The sequence below is a fragment of the Magnolia sinica genome, chromosome 7, assembly GCF_029962835.1.
Source record: "Magnolia sinica isolate HGM2019 chromosome 7, MsV1, whole genome shotgun sequence".
Lineage (NCBI taxonomy): Eukaryota > Viridiplantae > Streptophyta > Magnoliopsida > Magnoliales > Magnoliaceae > Magnolia > Magnolia sinica.
The window spans coordinates 87,877,547-87,897,752 of NC_080579.1; the positions used below are offsets into that span (position 1 = coordinate 87,877,547).

Genomic DNA, 20,206 nt, shown 5'->3' on the forward strand with positions numbered 1-20,206 from the left:
ATCAGTTTAATCAGAGGTGATAATTACATTCAGTTTAAGTTCCACCCCAACTCCAATTATACATACATAACACTTAGCACCAATTAACCAGGCATGTATAAATCTTGACGACCCTTAAAGTAATATAAATATTAAAAATCATTCATTTATTATATTATCATACTGCAAATATGTTTATTCTAGACTAACATTATTTTAATTAGATAAATCTAAACAATTACTTAAAATCTCAAAATCAATACCAATATGCATTATATGCTAATCAAACTATTCTAACTAATAAATCACATAATTAGAAATGTTCTAATGTCGCCACTTTATCTTTAGATAAGTATGACCACGTTTCACATGGGTCGTGTTCAGGTGCGATAAATCCTTCCGGTTCTTGCACCACATCATCTGCCCATGGCTCCTTTATACGGTTTTTCCATCAATAAAAAGGTAAGCTGGCCAGGCTTAGTGAAATAACCCAGCATGGTTCATAATCATAGCAATTAAAATAACATAAAAATGTATGTGCAATGATATGGATGCAAATGGTGTATGAATGCATCAGATGAGATGATCGTCCATCTGCTTGGGTTGGAGGTCATCAACCTGCATCCACCCATTGGGTAGGCTTCCACCTTTCGGTAGGCTTGGGCATAGCCCCCATTTGGTAACGCTTTACCAGGATCTACATTTCTTCCAGGGAGGGCCTTAAGATCGACAATGCATTATGTAAATGCAATGAATGATAGGTGATGTACGAATGTATCATTTTCGTAACTGTCATATACACTTGGCTAGATAAATAAATTCAATGTACAATTATAATTTCATGTAATTTGGCACAGATTAGCATATAATTTACCGCATCATATAATATTTAAATAAAACACTCAAATCAGTACATCAATCAATCAAACCATCACAAATAATTTATTCTAATTCTAGTGAATCATGAGACATGTTGGGTTACTCACCCGAGTCTGGTAGTGTAGAATCCACAAGGTAATTAGGTTGGTTTGAATTCAGAGATCCTATCAGTTATATCAACAACATTATTATTCATCTAGTTATTTTACATGGTGGGGCCCACCTTTGATATACATCCCAAGTGGTCAAACCCTAAATGATCAAATAATTAAAATTATATGTTTATTAAATTTAATTATCAAGATTTATATTTTCTTTTTAAGATCCTGAAATTGTATGTCAAATAATTAATCAGGGTGGCCCAACGGATGATCGGATCATCCAGATTCTTGAGGTCTTGGCATATTTTGCCTCTACACATTGGATGAATTGTGTGGATCTAACCACATATACGTGAATGACTCATCTTGACTTTCTACGCTAAGTGATACCAATCAGTTGCTTAGAAATCTAAACTTTCCTTATTAAACATTTATAGATTTGACTAGTGTGGCCCATCTGATGGTTAGATCGATCTGAAATTCAAGGCACTGTTATCTTTTGGTGCTTAGGATCAAATGACCCGTTCAGATCTATCTTAACATAATCAGATTGCACCCATTAAATTTATTCCTAAAATGTTACTGAACAGATCTGAAATCATAAAGCATCACTTTGTTAAAATTGTCTCTACACACCTATACAATGATCGTGTGGATGATCCACACCATCCATTGTATAAATCAAGAAGAAATTAACAACATAATAAAAAAAATAAAAAGATCTAAGGGTTGGAACTTACCTGATTAAGCCCTCTTAAAATCTTCTCTCCATTTTTCTTTAGGGCTTCCTATATTCTTTTTTTTCTTATGCAGAAACCTCTCCGTATCCCTTTTTAAAGAAACTTCTCATAAGATAGATTGAGCACATCCTCCCTTTCTTGAATTTGATTTTTTTTTTTTTTTATGACATTTGATAAAAAATTATTATTACTACTTTAAGAGAATCGATCCCTAAACCTCTCTCTCAACTAAGAATGTCTCTACCAACTCAACCATTGGCTTGTTTTTATTTTTTATTTAAAAATAAAATCTTTAAATATTTATTTTATTTTATTTTAATGCATCAAAATTTAGGGTTGTTACAAAAAATACCTTAGACTTCTCCGTTTCTATGATTGACAGCCAAGAATGGATCAGATCTCTGATGAGCGGAAAATACTAAAAATCTTCTGAATGTTCTAAATATTCTGGCTGTCATGAATTGAGAGTAATTTTTGATGTTGCTTAGAAGATCGCAGACTCGTTCTGTACGAGCTGAGAGAAGATGTTGAAACTTTTTTGTATTACAACAAATAAAAAATTGATGGGAATGACAAGACAAGGAAGTGTATAAATCGAAGATGAGCAGTCTTCGATCTTAAAGAAAATCACACGAACATTAGAGAGAGCACTATGGCTCTGATATCATGATATTTCTACAGAAACATGAAATGTCGAGATCTTGAAATCAAGTTTTTATTCAATTCCGGGTGGGTCTCATTGTGAGATTCCATCATCTTAAATAAAATTATAGAATGCTATACGTGGTTTTTGTTGACCCATAATTTTGGGTGATTACAATCCTTGATTTAATGGATAATGAAGGAGAATAATTCTATTCCTAAAATAGACAACCTAAGTGATGTAGGCTCCATCTCTGGTACACCCGAGTAGGTCCTCTGATGTCCCCATCACTAAGTATAGTACATGATTGGATGGGATAATGAAGGAGAATAATTCCATTCCTAAAATAGACAACCTTAGTACATGTAATGTAGGGGCATTTTCACACCAGGCTTGACAGGGTAGCCCGTGGGATGCGGGGACACACTCGGGGTGGGTGACCCATGTGATTTGGGGCCCACGGGGGAGGTCTCGTGTTCGAGACTCCTCACCGGGGGTGATTAATGCAGGGGCATTTCACACCGGGCTTGAGTGGGGTAGCCTGTGGGATGCGGGGACACACTTGGGGTGGGTGGCCCATGTGATTTGGGGCCTGCGAGCCTACGAGGGGGGGTTCGGCCGAGGTCTTAACCCATGAGATGTGGGGCCTGGGCTATGAGATAAAGGGATTAATTCGCCATACTCTAACAGCTCGAGCTTTTAGAGCAAGTGGTTAATTGTCCTACATCAACATGATTGAATGGGCTCCACATTTTGAGAGCGGTCCCTTGATTGACACCAGGGACACATTTGCCTTTTAAATAGATAGCTTTCCATTCACTCTTTCCACCACCACATTCCCCAAGCAGTTGGTGGGTTTTTCCACACATAGTGGAAGGTCTAGATATGTTGTTGGTTGTTTCCCCTTGTTGCATCCAAACTCCACAAACATCCCCTTGCCTTTCTCTCTTGGATGAATGGCAATCAACTCACTCTTGTGCTCATTGATCTTTTGGCCTAAGATCACAAATAGAGCATGTTAAGACTTCTCAGCTTATCACTTGATCTGATTTAGCCTTGTGGAATAGAAAAGTATTGTCCGCAAACTGAAGATGAGCCATGCTCACACTTGACCCACAGGAGAAGCCTAAAAAAAAAAACCTCGCTTTGTACCCAGCTCGACCATTTTATTAAGCACTTCACTGGCTACCATGAAAAACAATAGAGATCATGGTGTGCCATAAAGGCCATTATGTAAAGGTAATGGTGGCAACCGTTACCAGTTACGGGGTTGTAATGGCTGTAATAGCCCGTTATTGAAAAAAATGACCTCTAATTGCCGTTAACTACACATTACATCCCTTATAAAGGCCATAATAGCCCTGTAATGGTCTATTATTGGACATATATAGGTTTTTCATACTTTTTAATCAACATTACAGGGTAGATACAGGTTTTTTGGGAGTTTTTTCAATTAAAAAAAAGAGAGAGAGAGAGACCGTAACGGCCGTTATGCCCCGTATCGTAAAGGTAACGGTGGTGGCTATTACGGCCACCGTTACTGTTACGGAATACCTTGATAGAGATAAGGATCGCCTTGACGAAGTCTTTTAGACCCTTGAAAAAATCCCCATTGACATCCTCCCGCTTTTTTCCCCAAGATGAATGCCAATCAACTCACTCTTGCGCCCGTTGATCTTTTGGCCCAGGATCACCAACAATGCATGTTAAGACTTCTCAGCTTACCACTTGATCTGATATAGCCTTGCGAAATGGAAAAATATTGTCTGCAAACTGAAGATGAGCCATGCTCACACTTGATCCACAAGGCAAGCCTCCAAAAAAAGCCTCGCTTTGTACCCAGCTCAATCATTTTATTAAGCACTTCACTGAACACCATGAACAATAATAGAGATGAGGATCGCCTTGACGAAGTCTTTTAGACCCTCAAAAAAATCATTTAGTAGTACCATTTATGAGAATTGAGTAGTGAGCTGAAGCGAACACCGACTTCCTCCCCCACTCCAAAACCTGACCTGTAAGCATGTAAAGAAGTTCTAGTTCATATAATCACATGCGTTCTCCATCTCTAATTAACAAATTACCCTAGGCAAACCTTCCCTCTGACAAGTGTTAATGCATTCACTGGCAATTAGAGCTCCATTCATAATCTGCCTGCCGAAAAGGCCCCATTTGAAATGACCCAGCCCAACACCAGTATAAGGTGGCTCGCCAATGCTTTGGCTAAAATCTGGTATGGGTTGCTGATGAGGCTAATGGGTATGAAGTCCCTTAATTCAAATGCACCATCCTTTTTTGGAATGATATCAATAAAAGATGCCACCATCTCCTTAAAGAACTTGCCTCTTGAGTGAAACTCTAAGATAAACTTCATTAGATCCCCCTTGATTTCCTTCCCAAAGACTTGAAAGAAAGCAATTGGGAAGATCCCCTTTGATTTCCTTCCCAAAGACTTGAAAGAAAGCAATTGGGAAGCCATAGGACTAGGAGCCTGGTCCCTCCTAGATAAAAATTGCCTTTACGGGAGGATGCTCTAAACAACCCGTGTCATCCTCCCTAATATGATCGAAATGGAGGTTATGCAATTTAGGCCATGAAAAACCTCATTATTAGGAGATTTGACTAGAAGTCAACAACTTCCTTGAATATTTCATTCTTATTTACCACCCTTCTCTCACTGATAGGAAGGAGGCTATGAATTCTATTTTATCTTCTCCTGGTGTTGGTGGTACTGTGGAAGAATTTCATATTTCCCCTTAAGTAGCCTTAGATCTTGGCACCACTTAATTTCCCCATGAACCTCTTTTTTAAAATTCAATTTCGAGAGAATCCCTCTTAATTCTTCGTTCTACCATAAGCAAACCGAATTCTTCTTTCTTATCGAGATTGTGAATTCCTTGAAGGATAGTTCTTTTACCAACTGCCTTAAATTTATTTATTTATTTATTTTGTACTAAATCCAAACAACATATATGGTCACTTTTCCAACCCTTGATCGACTCTCTACTTTTTCAATTTTAGCATCATTGTATGGCCCATCCATTCTTCAATTGTAGTAGATCTACACCAGCCCCTAATATTGTTAGCCAAACCTTCCTCTTCAAGCTACCCGACTCAAATTGGAAAGGACAAGGATCCAAAGACTTTTCACAAGTGTGAAGTAGAATTGGGCCAAGAAGGATGCAAAATTATGATATGGGAAACAATAGGGAAGATCTCTCATTGATACCGGGAATTAGTCAAGTCTGGACATGATTGTATTCGCTCATTTGTTGGGCTAGTGTTCAGAGTACTAGTATCGTTACATGTACTAATGTCTGGGGATATGGAAACATGTATTGGCATTGCTGATACTAGGAAAAATATCGTCGTCTGAGCGGAACATTGAGGAAGCATTGGGGAAAAAGGGTGGAATTTTTCAATAATACTTCAGAAGTGTTGAATGGCACATGTCGGAATCAAAATATTGCAAACAACAAGTATACATAATAATTTTCTATTTTATAGGGGCCTAACCATGGGTTATCGAAAAAATTAGTATAAAGCAATATATGAAATTTTTAGGCAATCATTATATCAACCAACATTCATCAATATATAAAATTTCTACATTAATTAATAACGAAAACACATTTTCCATTATAAAAATGAAATAATTAGGATTTCCCCAATTTTCCTTATTTTTTCACTTAAATATTAATTTCTTTCCACAAATCCATGTGATGCATGATTTCCATAGCAATGCATGCTTATATTTGAAAAGAAAATGAAGTTTCTATGGATTTTTCATCACTTGAGTTCTGACCCATCTTCCTTCGGAGTCTAGATTTCTCTCCAAATTTGAAGTTTGATTTAATAAAAACAAAGAGTGATAAAAATCACCTAAGGAACAAAATTTCAAAAAAAAAAAAAAGAAAAAAAAAGAAAAGAAAAAAGAATCCAAAAATTGAGTTTTTTTTTTTTTCTTTTCCAAATTTCTATCAAAATTTGCCTATTTATGTAATTTTTCATGGTATTGACGATAATATTGCTAGTATCGGGCAATGATGTCGTAATCATAATTTGGTCTGAATCATATCGTATTGTGAATCGTACCTTAAATGATACGATTTTTTTTTTTTTTGCTCTTCAGATTTTCAAAAAATAAAAATAAAATAAAAATATATAAATAATTCAGGAAAAAATAAAAGCACACATCAATCATCTAGTTTCTCATGATATGTATACAAAAAAGAAAGATCTAACCACAACAATAATCTTGTGATCAACTGTATACTATGTATAAATGTATTATTATGTTTTATCATGTCATAATCAAGTTAAAAAAATAACCCTTTTTGTAACGTAAACCCTTTGCCCATCCCACGTATATGTAATTTTTATAGATTATTCAAAAAACAACCTTTTCCACATCCCCATTTACATGTATTATGTATTCACACATTTCTATAAATTAAAAAGAAAATAAAAAGACCAAATAGATCTATTCTTTGCGGCCCTTGCTTTGTCCATCTTAATTGGCCATGGTGCCATCCTCTTCATCATCATTCATGCTATCGACATCAACAACATCATCTTCTTTCTCTTCATCTCCTACATTATCTTTTTAATACAGGGGCATTTTCACACACCAGGCTTGAGTGGGGTGGCTTGTGGGATGTAGGGGTACACTCGGGGTGGGCGGTGTACCCGGGGGTGGGCGGCCTGTGTGAGGCAGAACCCATGTGATGTGGGGCCCACGAGGGGGGGTTCGGCCAAGGACTTAACCCATGGGATGTGGGGCTTGGGCTATGAGATAAGGGGATTGATTCACCACGCTCTATCAACTCGAGCTTTTAGAGCAAGTGGTTAGTTGTCCTTTGTCAAAGTGGTATCAGGGCAGGAGGTCTCGTGGTCGAGACTCCTCACTGAGAGCGATTAATGCAGGGGCATTTTCATACTGGGCTCGAGTTGGGTGGCCTGTGGGATGCAAGGGCACACTCGGGGTGGGTGGCCCGCCTGAGGCGGGGCCCATGAGGCGGGTTAGGCTGACGACCTAAGCCATGGGATGTGGGGCCTGGGCAATGAGATAAAGGGATTGATTTGCCATGCTCTATCAGCTCAAGCTTTTAGAGTAAGTGGTTAGTTGTCCTATGTCACTTTTCCCTTTGCTTTACTTCTAATTGCAAGTTTTCAAGAACCTACAAAATAGTTTATGAATTATGCTTATTGGTTTAGCATAACTAAATGAAACTATTAAATGTAAGACTGCAAGGGTACTTGACTATACTCCTAGTCTACATTCTATAAGATGCAATCATACCACTTCACCCATCTGGTCGTGAGGTAGAGTCACCTACAACATGCAATCATACGACGTCGCCCATGTAGTCATGAGGTAGAGCCACCTACACCTTGCTTATCCACTAACGCCTTTGTCAAAGCATTCACCCATTCCCATTTAAGTATTATCCATAGGAAGGCAGGATCCGCCTTAGTAATCCAGTCATCAGATTCCATATCCAATAAGAAGATAGGGTCAAGCCCTTGAGCTTTCTCTCTTTGTATGACGGACTTCGAGTTGGAGATTATATTTTACGAAAACAAGAGCATTCAATTGTTGTTGATTGAGTCTATTTCTCTTTTTCAAATGTATATGTAATGAACGTATAGTTTCATAACTATAGGATATTTGTATATTGATATAATTATTAATTATGTAAACTATAAAGTTATAAACAAATCAAATAAAAATAAAATTCATAAAAGATGAGTAATGAATTCAATAATTTTTCATCTATTAAAAAATGCTCCAGTTGCTCTCACAACTAGTAACACTACATGTTAGACTCAAAATACGAATAGACAACTTTTGTAATTCGGTACAATCATCTCCATAACTCTCTTCCACTATAAATCTATGAATCAATCATAGAGATTAAATAATTAAATAATAAACTAAAAACCAAAACATACATTTATGATTTAACTGCTTAAAGAAGTCAAACAAGAAAAATAATTGAGAAGATACCTAGTTGCTTGTTGTTCTTGTTAATTTTGCAGTTTCTCTTCTAAACAAACCATAAGTCCTTTTGAACTTGTTCATCTATTCATCATTGATGACCCTTTGCCTTGAATCTAGGATCATTTCACTAGAGTCATATAGGCCAATTTTGATTTCTAAATCCGCACGGAAACTCTCATCATACTAAAATCTCGGATTTAAAAGGTCAATTGCTGCATATAAGGGCCTCTTTAGCTGAAGATTCCACTGCTGATTTATGATTTTTTATATCGCCACATACCGTTTCTATACTTCTCCAAAATTCTTTGTTGTCGCCACGTTTATCCGATCCATCGCTTCATAAATATATGCCATGGTCGGCCTCTCGCCTGAATCAATTAATCGTAAAGCCTTAACCAATGGGAGAGTAGTCTTAAAAAAAAAAAAAACTTGATAATATTAGTGCCTCGGTTTTGTTAATGACGTGAGCCAAGGTGTCTTGAGTCGGTTGAGCCTCCATAGGCCATAGGAAGACATTGAAGACCAAAGACTCGAAGACTTGAAGCATCAAGGCCATAGACAACATGTAAAAGCATGAGGTGCCTCGTAAACCTAGCCCTAAACCACCTTAAGAACCAAAACAACCCACCTCTGGATGAATCATCCCATAGGCAAACATTTGACTCATCTAAACCAAGCCCTAAACACTTAATGAATATGATAAATTAAGCTTCTAAGAGGTACAAAGTTGTTGTAAATCACATTGCCCAAACAATGGTTTTCGAGTGGAGTTCGATTCCATTGACATGTTGTTGATGTGTTTCGATCGAAGGTACCCAGAAACGTCCAGAAACAAATTGACCTATATTTTGGAGTTTCTTTATAGTATTGAAGGGCCTTTGATCCCATCAAAAGGGAGTTCGATCGATTGAAGGCATTGCTCGATCAATCAACATAGCCCTTTTTTTGCCCTTTTTTTTTTATTTTTTTTTATTTTTTATTTTTTTATTTTACTGTTGGTACCTGTTTCCCTTATAAAGGGCATACAAACCTTTGACATTTTGATGGGTTTTTGGTGCCATTAGAGCTTAGGTGATTCCCCACCCATATCCCTCATCCTAATCCTCTAAATCCATGAGATTCAAGTCATCTCCCTTTAGATTACCACTTTAATGAGGATTGCAACCTCCATGATGAAGATACACTTGATCTCGACCATTTTTTAGAGATTATACACTAAGCCTATAGGTATATCCTTGTCTATATCCCCTAAAAGACTCAATCTGGGTGAATCCCCTTTGGAAATCAACTATCCATTAGTTGTTGGAGATTCCACCATCTTCGCATTGCCTTGGTCACCTCATCAAAGCATCACATGCAAGGCGATTGATCGTAGGAGCTGAAGCATCGACATCAACGATTGTGGGAGCAATTGAGAAGCTGGTTGAAGCACGAGAGAGCATCGATCAAGCATTATAAACAAGACACAACAACGGGGCTCAATCCAACAAGTAAGGTTGTCAATTGTAGAGTCCAACACTATTTCCTTGTGTAGGATTGAGTGTAGAGTTTGTGACCCAAACTCGAATAGGTTCTTAGGTTGGACCTAAGCTCTTGTGTAGGGCCAAATTCACTAGGCATGGGTGTGTATGTGTTAGTCTCTATGGGGGCCTCCGACGGGAGTATACGTAGGGCCTTGGGTTACGACCGCATTCATCGGACACGGTTGCGTACGTGTTAGTCTCCATAGGGAGCTTCCGACGGGAGTGTACGTAGGGCCTTGGATTAGGACCGCTAGTAGTTGTTGGTTAGCTGATAGAAAGCCATCTAAGTCTCCGTGGGAGTTGTCGACACCGGTGGAAATGTGCTCCTTTGACGCGAGACTATACGTGTAGGTTAGTGGTTAGTCTAGGAGAAACCATTATAAAGGTTAGAGGTGAAACCTCCGACAGTGAAATCTTGGTACACTAGAGGAAAGTACGTTCGCCAGGAGTGGAGTAGCCAAATAGCTGAACCACTATTATGTATTTACATTTCTATTTATGCCTATGAGTTTAATTGATTGAATTATATGAATGCTTGAATGGATTGAATGCTAGGCATCTATTGATCACATCTCACACACAAGCTCATTATCTCTCTTAGACTAGTTGCTTATAACATTGCATCTATTGTAGTCTCTGTGATTGGAATCACTTTGGCTTGGAAGCCTAAGTGTTATTTTCCTTATTAGTTTAAATTGGTAAATCGATTTAATTAGGCACCCCCTAGGACTTAATTGTAATTCTAAGCTCCGCCAAGCTTCCGCACATGCTATGGTAGACAATCCACACAATTTCATATAAATGGCAAAAAGTATACATCAGGTAACACTATATCTCATACATGCTTTCCCTTTGAGGTCTTTGAAAAACTGCTACCTTCCCATTTCTTTGGGGTAAGCATCGATCTTAAGCCACTCCTATTATCATGGATGCCTTTCAATGTCAAGTAATTAGTAAATTGCATCACAACCGGTTTTGTCAACTCTCCCTTCGCATCCTTTCTCATCAAGTTCAAGACCAACAATGCTTGTAAATGTAAAATGTTATAGCCTTTGCCTTCATCACGGTCTCAGAATGAACTTGTAACTTTCTAATGTTTCCAAGCGTAAGATCTATGCAATGGGCTACACATGGAGACTAAAGCAACTTCTTTCTCTTCCCCATTAACATTTAAATCGCCTTGACATAAACAAATGCAATATCCGTAATGATCTGCACAACATTCTCTTCATCCACTTCATTTCATTAATAACGGATCAACTAATGCTAACAAATTGTCCGCCTTCTTTGAAATGCCAAACGTATCAACAAATCTCAAAAAAAGAAATAAGAAAAAAATAAATAAAAGAACCACTCGCACCATTAACTATAAAATTTGTAACAAACCGATTCACTCAATCGTCCAGCCATCCAACATGATCATGTATCTAGTTTTGGCCCAGTCTTTCTTATAAACTTTAATTGACTTCTATATAGACTAAACCTCCAACTTAAAAAGTTTATTCCTTCATGATATGTCAGAAGTTTCAATCAGTAGTTTTTGTAGAAGTTGAAGAGAGAGAAATGAGAGAGGAGGAAAAGTTGAGAGAGAGCTAAAAAATGTTAGACTCATCTTTTTCTTATTTCGTTTATATGTAGGGTTTTACAAATTACATTATAACCCCCTAATAAATATGAAATTACACATAAGACTCTACTTTGCATATTTATAGCTAAACCCCTACATAACAAATAAATGTTCCAACACTCCAACTCAAGTTGGTGTATGAATATTTGTCATACCCAACTTGCTTAAACTCTCTTGCAACATAGGAGAACCAAGCACCTTTGTGAATACATCAGCTAATTGCTTAGTTGATTTGACGAATGGAGTGCATAGAATTCCAGAGGAAATCTTCTCTCGAATGAAATGGAGATCTACTTCAATATGTTTTGTCCTTTTATGGAAGACTGAATCATATGTAATGTGGATGGCAACCTGGTTATCATAGTAGAGAGGAGTAACAGAGCTGATAGGGAAACCAAGCTCTACCATAATAGATCTCAACCATAGAATCTCACAAGTTCCCTGAGCCATAGAATGATATTCTGCTTCTGCACTGGATCTAGACACCACCGACTGTTTTTTTGCTTCTCCAAGTCACCAAATTACCTCCAATAAAGGCACAATAGCTAGAAGTTGACTTTCTGTCAGTTGGACACCCTGCCAAGTCAGCATCATAATATCCAGTAATATGAACATGTCTATGATTAGCATAGAGAATACCGCGTCCTGGACAAGATTTGAAGTATCTCAATATACGGTACATAGCATCAAGATGTGATGATTTCGGCAAATGCATGAACCTGCTAAAAACACTCAACAACTTGAGTGATATTTGGCCTTGTAAGTTAAGTAGATCAACTTCCCAACCAATCTTTGATACATGCTAGGGTCTTCAAACTCCCACCCTCAGATTCAGGTAAATAATGCTTTCGATCGATAGGAGATGAGGTAGGGCGAGTACCAAGCTTATTGGTCTCATTTAGCAAGTCGAGAGTGTATTTTCTCTGAGATATAAAGATACCCTTGGATGAACGGGCAACTTCAATCCCTAAGAAGTATCAAAGAGGACCAGGGTCCTTAATTTCAAATTCCTTGCTCAACATCTGTCTGACATGTTCTATAAAGTCCAAATCATCTCTAATGGCGATTATATCATCCACATAAACTAGTATAACGGTTCGACTCTCCTGCCAGTGTGAACAAATACAGTATGATTCGACTGGCAGTCTGGCATTGCCTAAAGCCAAATGAGAGAATTGCAGAACTGTACCGGGCAAACCACGCTCTTGGAGATTGTTTGAGGCCATAAAGAGCCTTTTTCAGCTTACACACTTTCCTAGTCTCTCCCTTAAGCTGAAACCTAGGGGGAAGATCCATATAAACCTCTTGAGTCAGATCCCCATAAAGGAAGGCATTCTTACCGTCTAGTTGATATAATGGCCATGAGAGATTGATTGCTAAGGAGATGACCAGGCGAATTGAGTTCAATTTGGCCATAGGAGAGAAGGTCTCATTATAATCAACACCATAATTCTGCATGTACCCTTTAACAACTAGACATGCCTTGTAACGTTCAATAGATCCATCAGCCCGATACTTGATAGAATACACCCACTTGCACCCCACAGTGTGCTTCCCTGCAGGTAAGGAAACAAGATCCCACGTGCCATTCTTATCAAGGGCAGCCATCTTTGCCTCGATCGCTTGCTTCCACGCAGGAACTACAAGTGCCTTAACAATTGATTTGGAAATAGAGGATGAAGAGATGGCAGCAAGGAAAGCACAATATGTAGAGGAGACAGAGTCATAAGAAACAAAGTTTGAAATAGGATGCAAGGTTGGATGATGGCTACAAGTATGGGAAGCAATAGTAGAGGATGGATGAGTAATGGAAGTGGGATTGAGAGAATTACCTGATGTAGGAAGACGAGCTACTGGGAGCATTGCTAGTTGTCTTGACTTTCTGCGAATATAGGTGATAATTTGCTTAGGCGCCTCAGGAGGAGGAACAGACTGTCGCTAACCACAGGCATATATAAAGGATCATGTGGGGCAACTAAATCCGGTGGATTAGACATGGTAGAGAAAAAAGGATGATCTTCAAAGAATGTGACATCCATGGACACAAAATACCTTTTAGTACATGGATCATAACACTTGTAGCGTTTGTGCTAAAGAGAGTACCCATGGAAGATGCATTTGATAGAACGATTGGCAAACTTGTCTCGGGATGGACCAAGAGAGTGAACAAAACAAATGCACCCAAAAACCTTGGAAGGAATACCAAAAAGAGAACAACCAGGCCTTAGTGTATGTAAAGGAGTCTTGCCATTTAAGACACAAGAAGCCATAGGATTAATTAAATAGCAAAAAGTCAACAAAGTAGCAAACCAATATATTTAGGAACTTTCATTCCAATCAGAAGAGAGCGAGTAACTTCCAGAAGATGGCGATTCTTGTGCTCAACCACTCCATTTTGTTGTGGAGTGTAAACCCGTGAAAACTAATGAAGAATGCCATTTTCTTGAAGATAAGATGTAAAACTTTGGGATATATACTCACCACCATTATCAGACCGAATGAACTAAATATTGCAATCATATTGTGTCTTAATCAGTTGATGAAATGACTTAAACAAGTGTGGCAATTCGTGATGCCGTTTCATCAAATAAACCCAAGTAATGCGAGAAAAATCATCAATGAAAGTCACAAAGTATGAAAAACCATCAATCGAAGTATCAGGGCTAGGACCCCAAATATCAGTATGTATTGAAGCAAACATTTTATTACAATGATGTGAAAGTGCAGGAAATGAGGTCTAAACACGCTTGCTAAACGGACACGTTTCACATTGGCAAGAAACATTATTCAACTTATCAAACTTAGGAAGAAAAAATTGCAGAGTCTTTAAAGAGACATGACCAAGTCGCCCATGCGATAAAGTAGCCGACTCCTAACTAGTCTCAAAACAATGAGAAACACAAGTAAAAGAACTCGATGAAGCATCACTCCTAGCAAATAGCTCTCCCTAATGTTGAAAGTAGAGACCACCGCGCTCATGGCCCACACCAATAGTCCTCTTTGTATTCAAGTCCTGAAAGATGTAATGAGAAGAGAAGAAAATCACACAACATTTAAGGGCTTTTATAAGGCTATGGAAAGAGATCAAATTTGCATGGAATTTAGGAACATAGAGAACATTGGACTAGGTGAGATTAGGAGTAAAGGAGATAAAGCCAATGGATTCTACAGGAGTAGAAGTCACATTAGCTAGACGTAATAGACGAATGCAAGTACAGGAATTAGATGGAATAAGACAAGTGTGCTCACCAGTCATATGAACCAATGCCCTCGAATCAATAAGCTAGGTCGCAGGAGTGGAAGAGGCATGGAGTGCAGTACCTGTGGTCGCAACAAAGGAGGAGGCAAATGGCTGTGAAGCAAAAGAGGCAGGAAGCACAGATTGAGTCTAAAGCATCCGAAGGCGCTGAAGATCCATAACATTGGCTTTGGTCATGGTTACTGTCCAATTGATCTAGGAGGAGAGATGTCAAGAGGACAACCACCAGAAGAGTCAGATATGGTCCCAATCTCATCAGAAGCAACAACATAAGTAGTAGGACGGATGTCAAGAGGACGACCACCAAAAGAGTCAGATATGTATGTGCATGCATGCATGGATGGATGGGTGGATCCACCATTTTCCCCATTTTTCCCCAAGGTTTCCCTAAGTCAACAATACATGCTTTTAGACTCCATTAAAGGGAAACTTATTATTTGATTACTAAATATGCAAATACGCATTTTTTTCTCTGTTATTTGATTCTTAAATATGCAAATATGTGTACTTTAGCATCTTCTGAAATTTCATTGAAGAATTCCACCGTTTTCCCCATGTTTCCCCGCATTTCCGGGAATCGGCGATATTATCGGTGATAACGATATTGCTTCAGTATCCCTGGCTAGCGAAACTTGTAGCAATACCGATACTTCGAACACTACTTCCAAGCCACCCTTGATGATTGATACCTGCAACCTGCAAGGGAATTGTGGCTTCATAGGCAACCTTAAGACACTTCATTACTGTAAAGTCCACCTCTGCCACTAGTTCTTCAAACTCACTTCTTCATAAGCTCCTGCTCCCAAATGGTTGTTGGGTCTTCTCAGCATGAAGATCTTCTCTCCCTTAGTAGGAGCCTGGTTTTGCAAAGGCTTTTGGAAAGCTGCTGGGCCGTATTTAGCAAATGGACCTTCAGGCGATTCCATGCAAGCCATCCGCCATCTAAGTCAGAAACAGTGTTATTGGATTCCTTAGACGAGTCAAAACACAAAAAAGCAAAGCCCTAGATCTCCACTGAATCTATACAGCGGTGTATCACTACCTCAGTAAAGCTACCATACCTACCCAACAACCAGCAGAGGTCCACTTCTCTCCATCCTTCCTGGAAGTGCTCGACAAAGAGATGACCTTCCAACTGCAACAAGCTGCTTATGTTTCTTGCAGTCTCCAGTTGCTTATTCTGGCTCTTTACAGGATCGAAATACCTTCTTCCATCTTGAGAACGTTTCCTCAAAACCATATGAGAATGCTCAATCCTCCCAATCTAATTGTCAGTTCACCTGTTAGATGCCTCATATTGGAAATTATTGTATAGTCACTGAAAGGTAATATGATATGAAGCATGATGCATTTTGTATACTTCCTAATTTGTCCAAACTGCACAGTTTTTTTACAAGGATTGGCTTTTCGAACAATGGTGATTGCAGATTATATTATTCTCACTGTCTTTCCAAATAAAAATAAAAATTATAGAACTCTCACTGTGATCATTGACATGGAGGTATAAGATCATTTTTCTGTCCCGTTACCTGTCTATATCTCCAAAACTGGCCATTCTCTTCAGAGAGAATTCATTAGTTGGTGATTTTTTTTCTTCATTCAATAGTTCATTCACTCTGGTATTGTTCAAACAAATTATTCAAAACTGATAGACACTGTTCTTATATGAACCTTTTGGGGATTATCACTACCACCACTATTTTGGACTGCTGGGACTGCAGCTAGATGCAAGTTGTTGGATGTGAGGTTATGATTATCCAATCTGAGAAATTTGTTTTATTTTCTCAGGAACTTCTTGGGGCTACCTCATTCTCCTCTACATTTTAGTTCAAGCATCTCGCATCATAGTTGTTGGAATATTGTATCCCTCTCTACGCTATTTTGGCTATGGTTTGGATTGGAAAGAAGTGATTATTCTTGTGTGGTCAGGTTTGCGAGGGCCTGTGTCGCTATCACTCTCACTGTCTTTAAAAGCAAGTCATATCTGTTCTCTGCTCCTAAAAGTTCTGCACATTTTTCATCTAAAGATAATGTTGGTGTTAGAGTAAGCCATGAAGATTTAAGCTATTCACATGTCAAATATCTTGACTGTTTTTATATTTTATGCTTCTTCAGGATAAGTCTTGTTTTAAGAATGTATATGTTTTTATGATAACATAGGAGGTGATTTAGACTTTGTTGTTCTCTCACTTTAATCGGTGTTTGGTACTAGGAAAATCTCTCATCATGGTTTGTAGTGGTCAGAATTGTATCTTACAAGGCACATGGGTCCTCGAGCATGCAAAGATTCACTGGTTTATACATGCTTCATAGTGACATGATTTTCCTGGAGACACTTAAAGCTGATCTTGCCTTAAGCTAAACTAGACTAGGGACAACACCAAAGTATATGCACTTCTGATTGGGTATGCCATTGGAGTGCATGAATGCCTCTATGGAATTCCAAATATTCAAGGGGCACGCATCTATTGTCAGTAAGTGCAACATAAACAAATGCTTACACTTGTAAAGAACCTTAAAGCATAGAAGTTGTTTTCTCCCTGGAGTTATATTGTCATCGATATCAATAGTTATTATATTTTGTGATGAGGACATCACATATACTTTTGCGTACGTATAAGAGGAGGCATGCCACACCGATTTCTCTATGGCTAGTCGAGTATCCATGATCATGTTAAAGACCCCATGTGCATGCGCGAGCATCTGGAAGACCCCATACTGGGAAGATGCACATGGGCTGCTTTAGGGAGTGATTTGGATCGTCAGATTCGAGGGACGTGACGATCGGGCTGTTGGATCACATGGATCACATGATCGAGGATCGTCTTCATCATTTTGGACATTATTATCTTTTAGCAATTAGTTTATGATTATTTTATGTTTGGACAACTTATGGGTGATTTTAGTTGATTTTTTATTAGACAATGGTCATTTTCGTTAAATTTCATCAGATGGTTGAAATTGTAATTTTGGAAGGGGAAAAAAGAGAGAGAAAGCTCCTATCTTCCTTCTCCCATCTTCATGTGATTTGAAGGTGATTTTCATGTGAATTAGAAGGAAGATTGATGCAAAGCTAATCTAATCAACGGAGGTGTAAGTCTTCCATCTATCCCCCACATTCTCATCCCTTTATCAACCATCGAGGTATTCTTCCACGTTCTCCAATTTTCGTTCTCCTTCATCCCAAGCCATCAACATCCTCTCGATCTTTATTTCTTATACATCCAAATCCTAACCCTAAGCTTAGAAATCCCAGATCTTCCTTGATGGGGACATCATGCGCACGCACACACCCCCCACCCTACGCATGTACTCAAGGAGGAAGGCCTCACTATCGATCTGGATCGACGACGACATCTATGGAGGACCTCTTAGTTAGGGGACCGTACTATGGAGCATTAGAGTGGACCCGATCATCATAGGGATTCATGATCGTGGCCCACTACCCTAGATGATCTAGGATTTTGAGTTTTGGTTATTATCGTTATTAAAAGCATCATGAATAGTTTTGATTGCATTAATTAGTTATTATTTTTGTTACTTCGTCTCTAAGTAATAGTGTACGCACATGGTGCGGCTTTTGGGGTGTAGGGTTTTCTTATAAATAGGCAACCCCTTGTAGGTTTTTTTTCATTGAAGTTTATGAATAAAATTCTGCTTTCTTCTCTATTCCTCGGAGTTGAAGAAGCTAATTGGGTGCGAAACCCTCCCTTCCTCAAAGGGCTAACTACCGTGGTGCGATGCCACAACCATCCCAAATCGTCCCCACCTCCTACACCCCACATCCATCATCTCCCACATCCTTCCCATCTTCAGATTTATCCTTTTTTTTTTTTGCGTACAAATTCTCCTTTATAGTAAATTTTCAGATTCTGGCCCTGCAAGGAGCCGAAACTTCGGTGGAGCACCACGCACACACTGGACCGCAGATCAATGTGAAACTTGGCGTGAGGGTGAACCTCCCCTTGCCGACCAACCCCTAGCTGGCCGTTTCCAGTTTCGTGGGCCCCACACCCGTGCAAATAGGAACCCACGTACGTGCGTCTGGCCTGGGCTACTGTCCACAAGTGTGAACTGTCTCAGGTTATTCTCTCTCCCCTATTTCACTCCTCTCTCGCCTTATAACCCTAACCCTCACCCTAAATAATCCCAAATTCCAAGTTTTCCAACTTTTGCAAACCCTAGACTTTTCCGAGTTGAAACATAGTGAATCTCTTGAATTGGGGGAACAATCCTTTGCAAGGGTGGATGAATCTACACTCCTTTGGGCATTGTTTGGTTCATAATTTTATTTGATCCAGCCCTAACATGTGTAGGCTTGGACCCCCGTAGATTCCCTTGTTGAATATTTGATCATATGTGGGACGTGGAATTTTGTGATTGTTTAATATTAGTATGATCTAACGCTTGAAATCTTGCATGTCATATTTAATTTCATGTCCTACATCAAATTTGGTATCAGAGCCTAGGGTTTTCATAGGGGAATGCATTGCATGTTTAGGGTTTAGTTTATTTATGTTCATTATACATTAAGTCTTCTCATATAGGGCTGTCTAGGACCCGTAAGTCACAATATGGGCTATTGAATTTTCTGTTGTTAGAAAATCCCTAAATTTCTTAGCTGAATTTTCTGTTAACAAACTATTTGGGCAGTTATATTACTAGAATTTTAGTAGCGTTGTGTAGTTTCCCTCATATAGAGTCCTATAGGATCATTTAGTCCAATTAAGATGCATATAGTTGTATTAGAGGGTCTTTGAGTTGAGTGAGTAGTTGTATGCCCACATGTACTGGTCGTGGTTTTGGCTTGCACCCTACACTAAACATGAAGCAATTGCAAGGGTCCATGAACAATATAACCCGGTAGTTTGAGTCTTTGGGTAGGCACTTGGAACAACGTATTGACCAATGCTTTGAACAGCTTAATGTGCGCATTACCCAACTAGACACCTCCACCCAGGCAAACCCCATAATTGGGGAAGATGCCCAATCTCAGGCAGGTGGTCAGGAGGATAGACAAAGGAATGGAGGTGGCCAAGGAATTGGTCATGGGCGTGCACCTGTGCACCCACCCTGCTGTCAGTAGGATAGACAACATACTTACCATAAATTGTTCTACATTTATTTAGGAAACAAATCTGTCAAACCTACCACATATTGTTGTATAGTTATTTAGAAAACAGATCTGTAAATATATCTTTCCTGAATTAGGGGTCAATGCTTAATGTTAGGAGATGCTGTAATTAGGAGATATTATGCTGTAATTAGGGGATATTGTAATTAAGGGATATATTGTAATTAGGAGATATTATGTTGTAATTAGGGGATATTGTAATTAGGGAAAATGATTTCTACATAAGAAAAGGACCACTCGATTGAGGGTCATTGAGCAAATCTGACATGGTATCAGAGCCACTCTCTCAATCAACCTTGTCTTTGGTCCAATTTTCA

General features: G+C 38.7%; 1 protein-coding gene across 1 annotated transcript in view; it reads left to right on the forward strand.

Annotated features, from left to right (window-relative positions):
* Window positions 1-20,206, forward strand: part of LOC131251626 (sodium/hydrogen exchanger 8-like) — a 177,469-nt gene that overhangs the window by 82,298 nt on the left and 74,965 nt on the right. Inside the window, exon 12 of the mRNA XM_058252463.1 lies at window positions 16,544-16,728. Coding sequence (XP_058108446.1) covers window positions 16,544-16,728 — 185 coding nt within the window. The remainder of the gene's footprint in view (window positions 1-16,543; window positions 16,729-20,206) is intronic.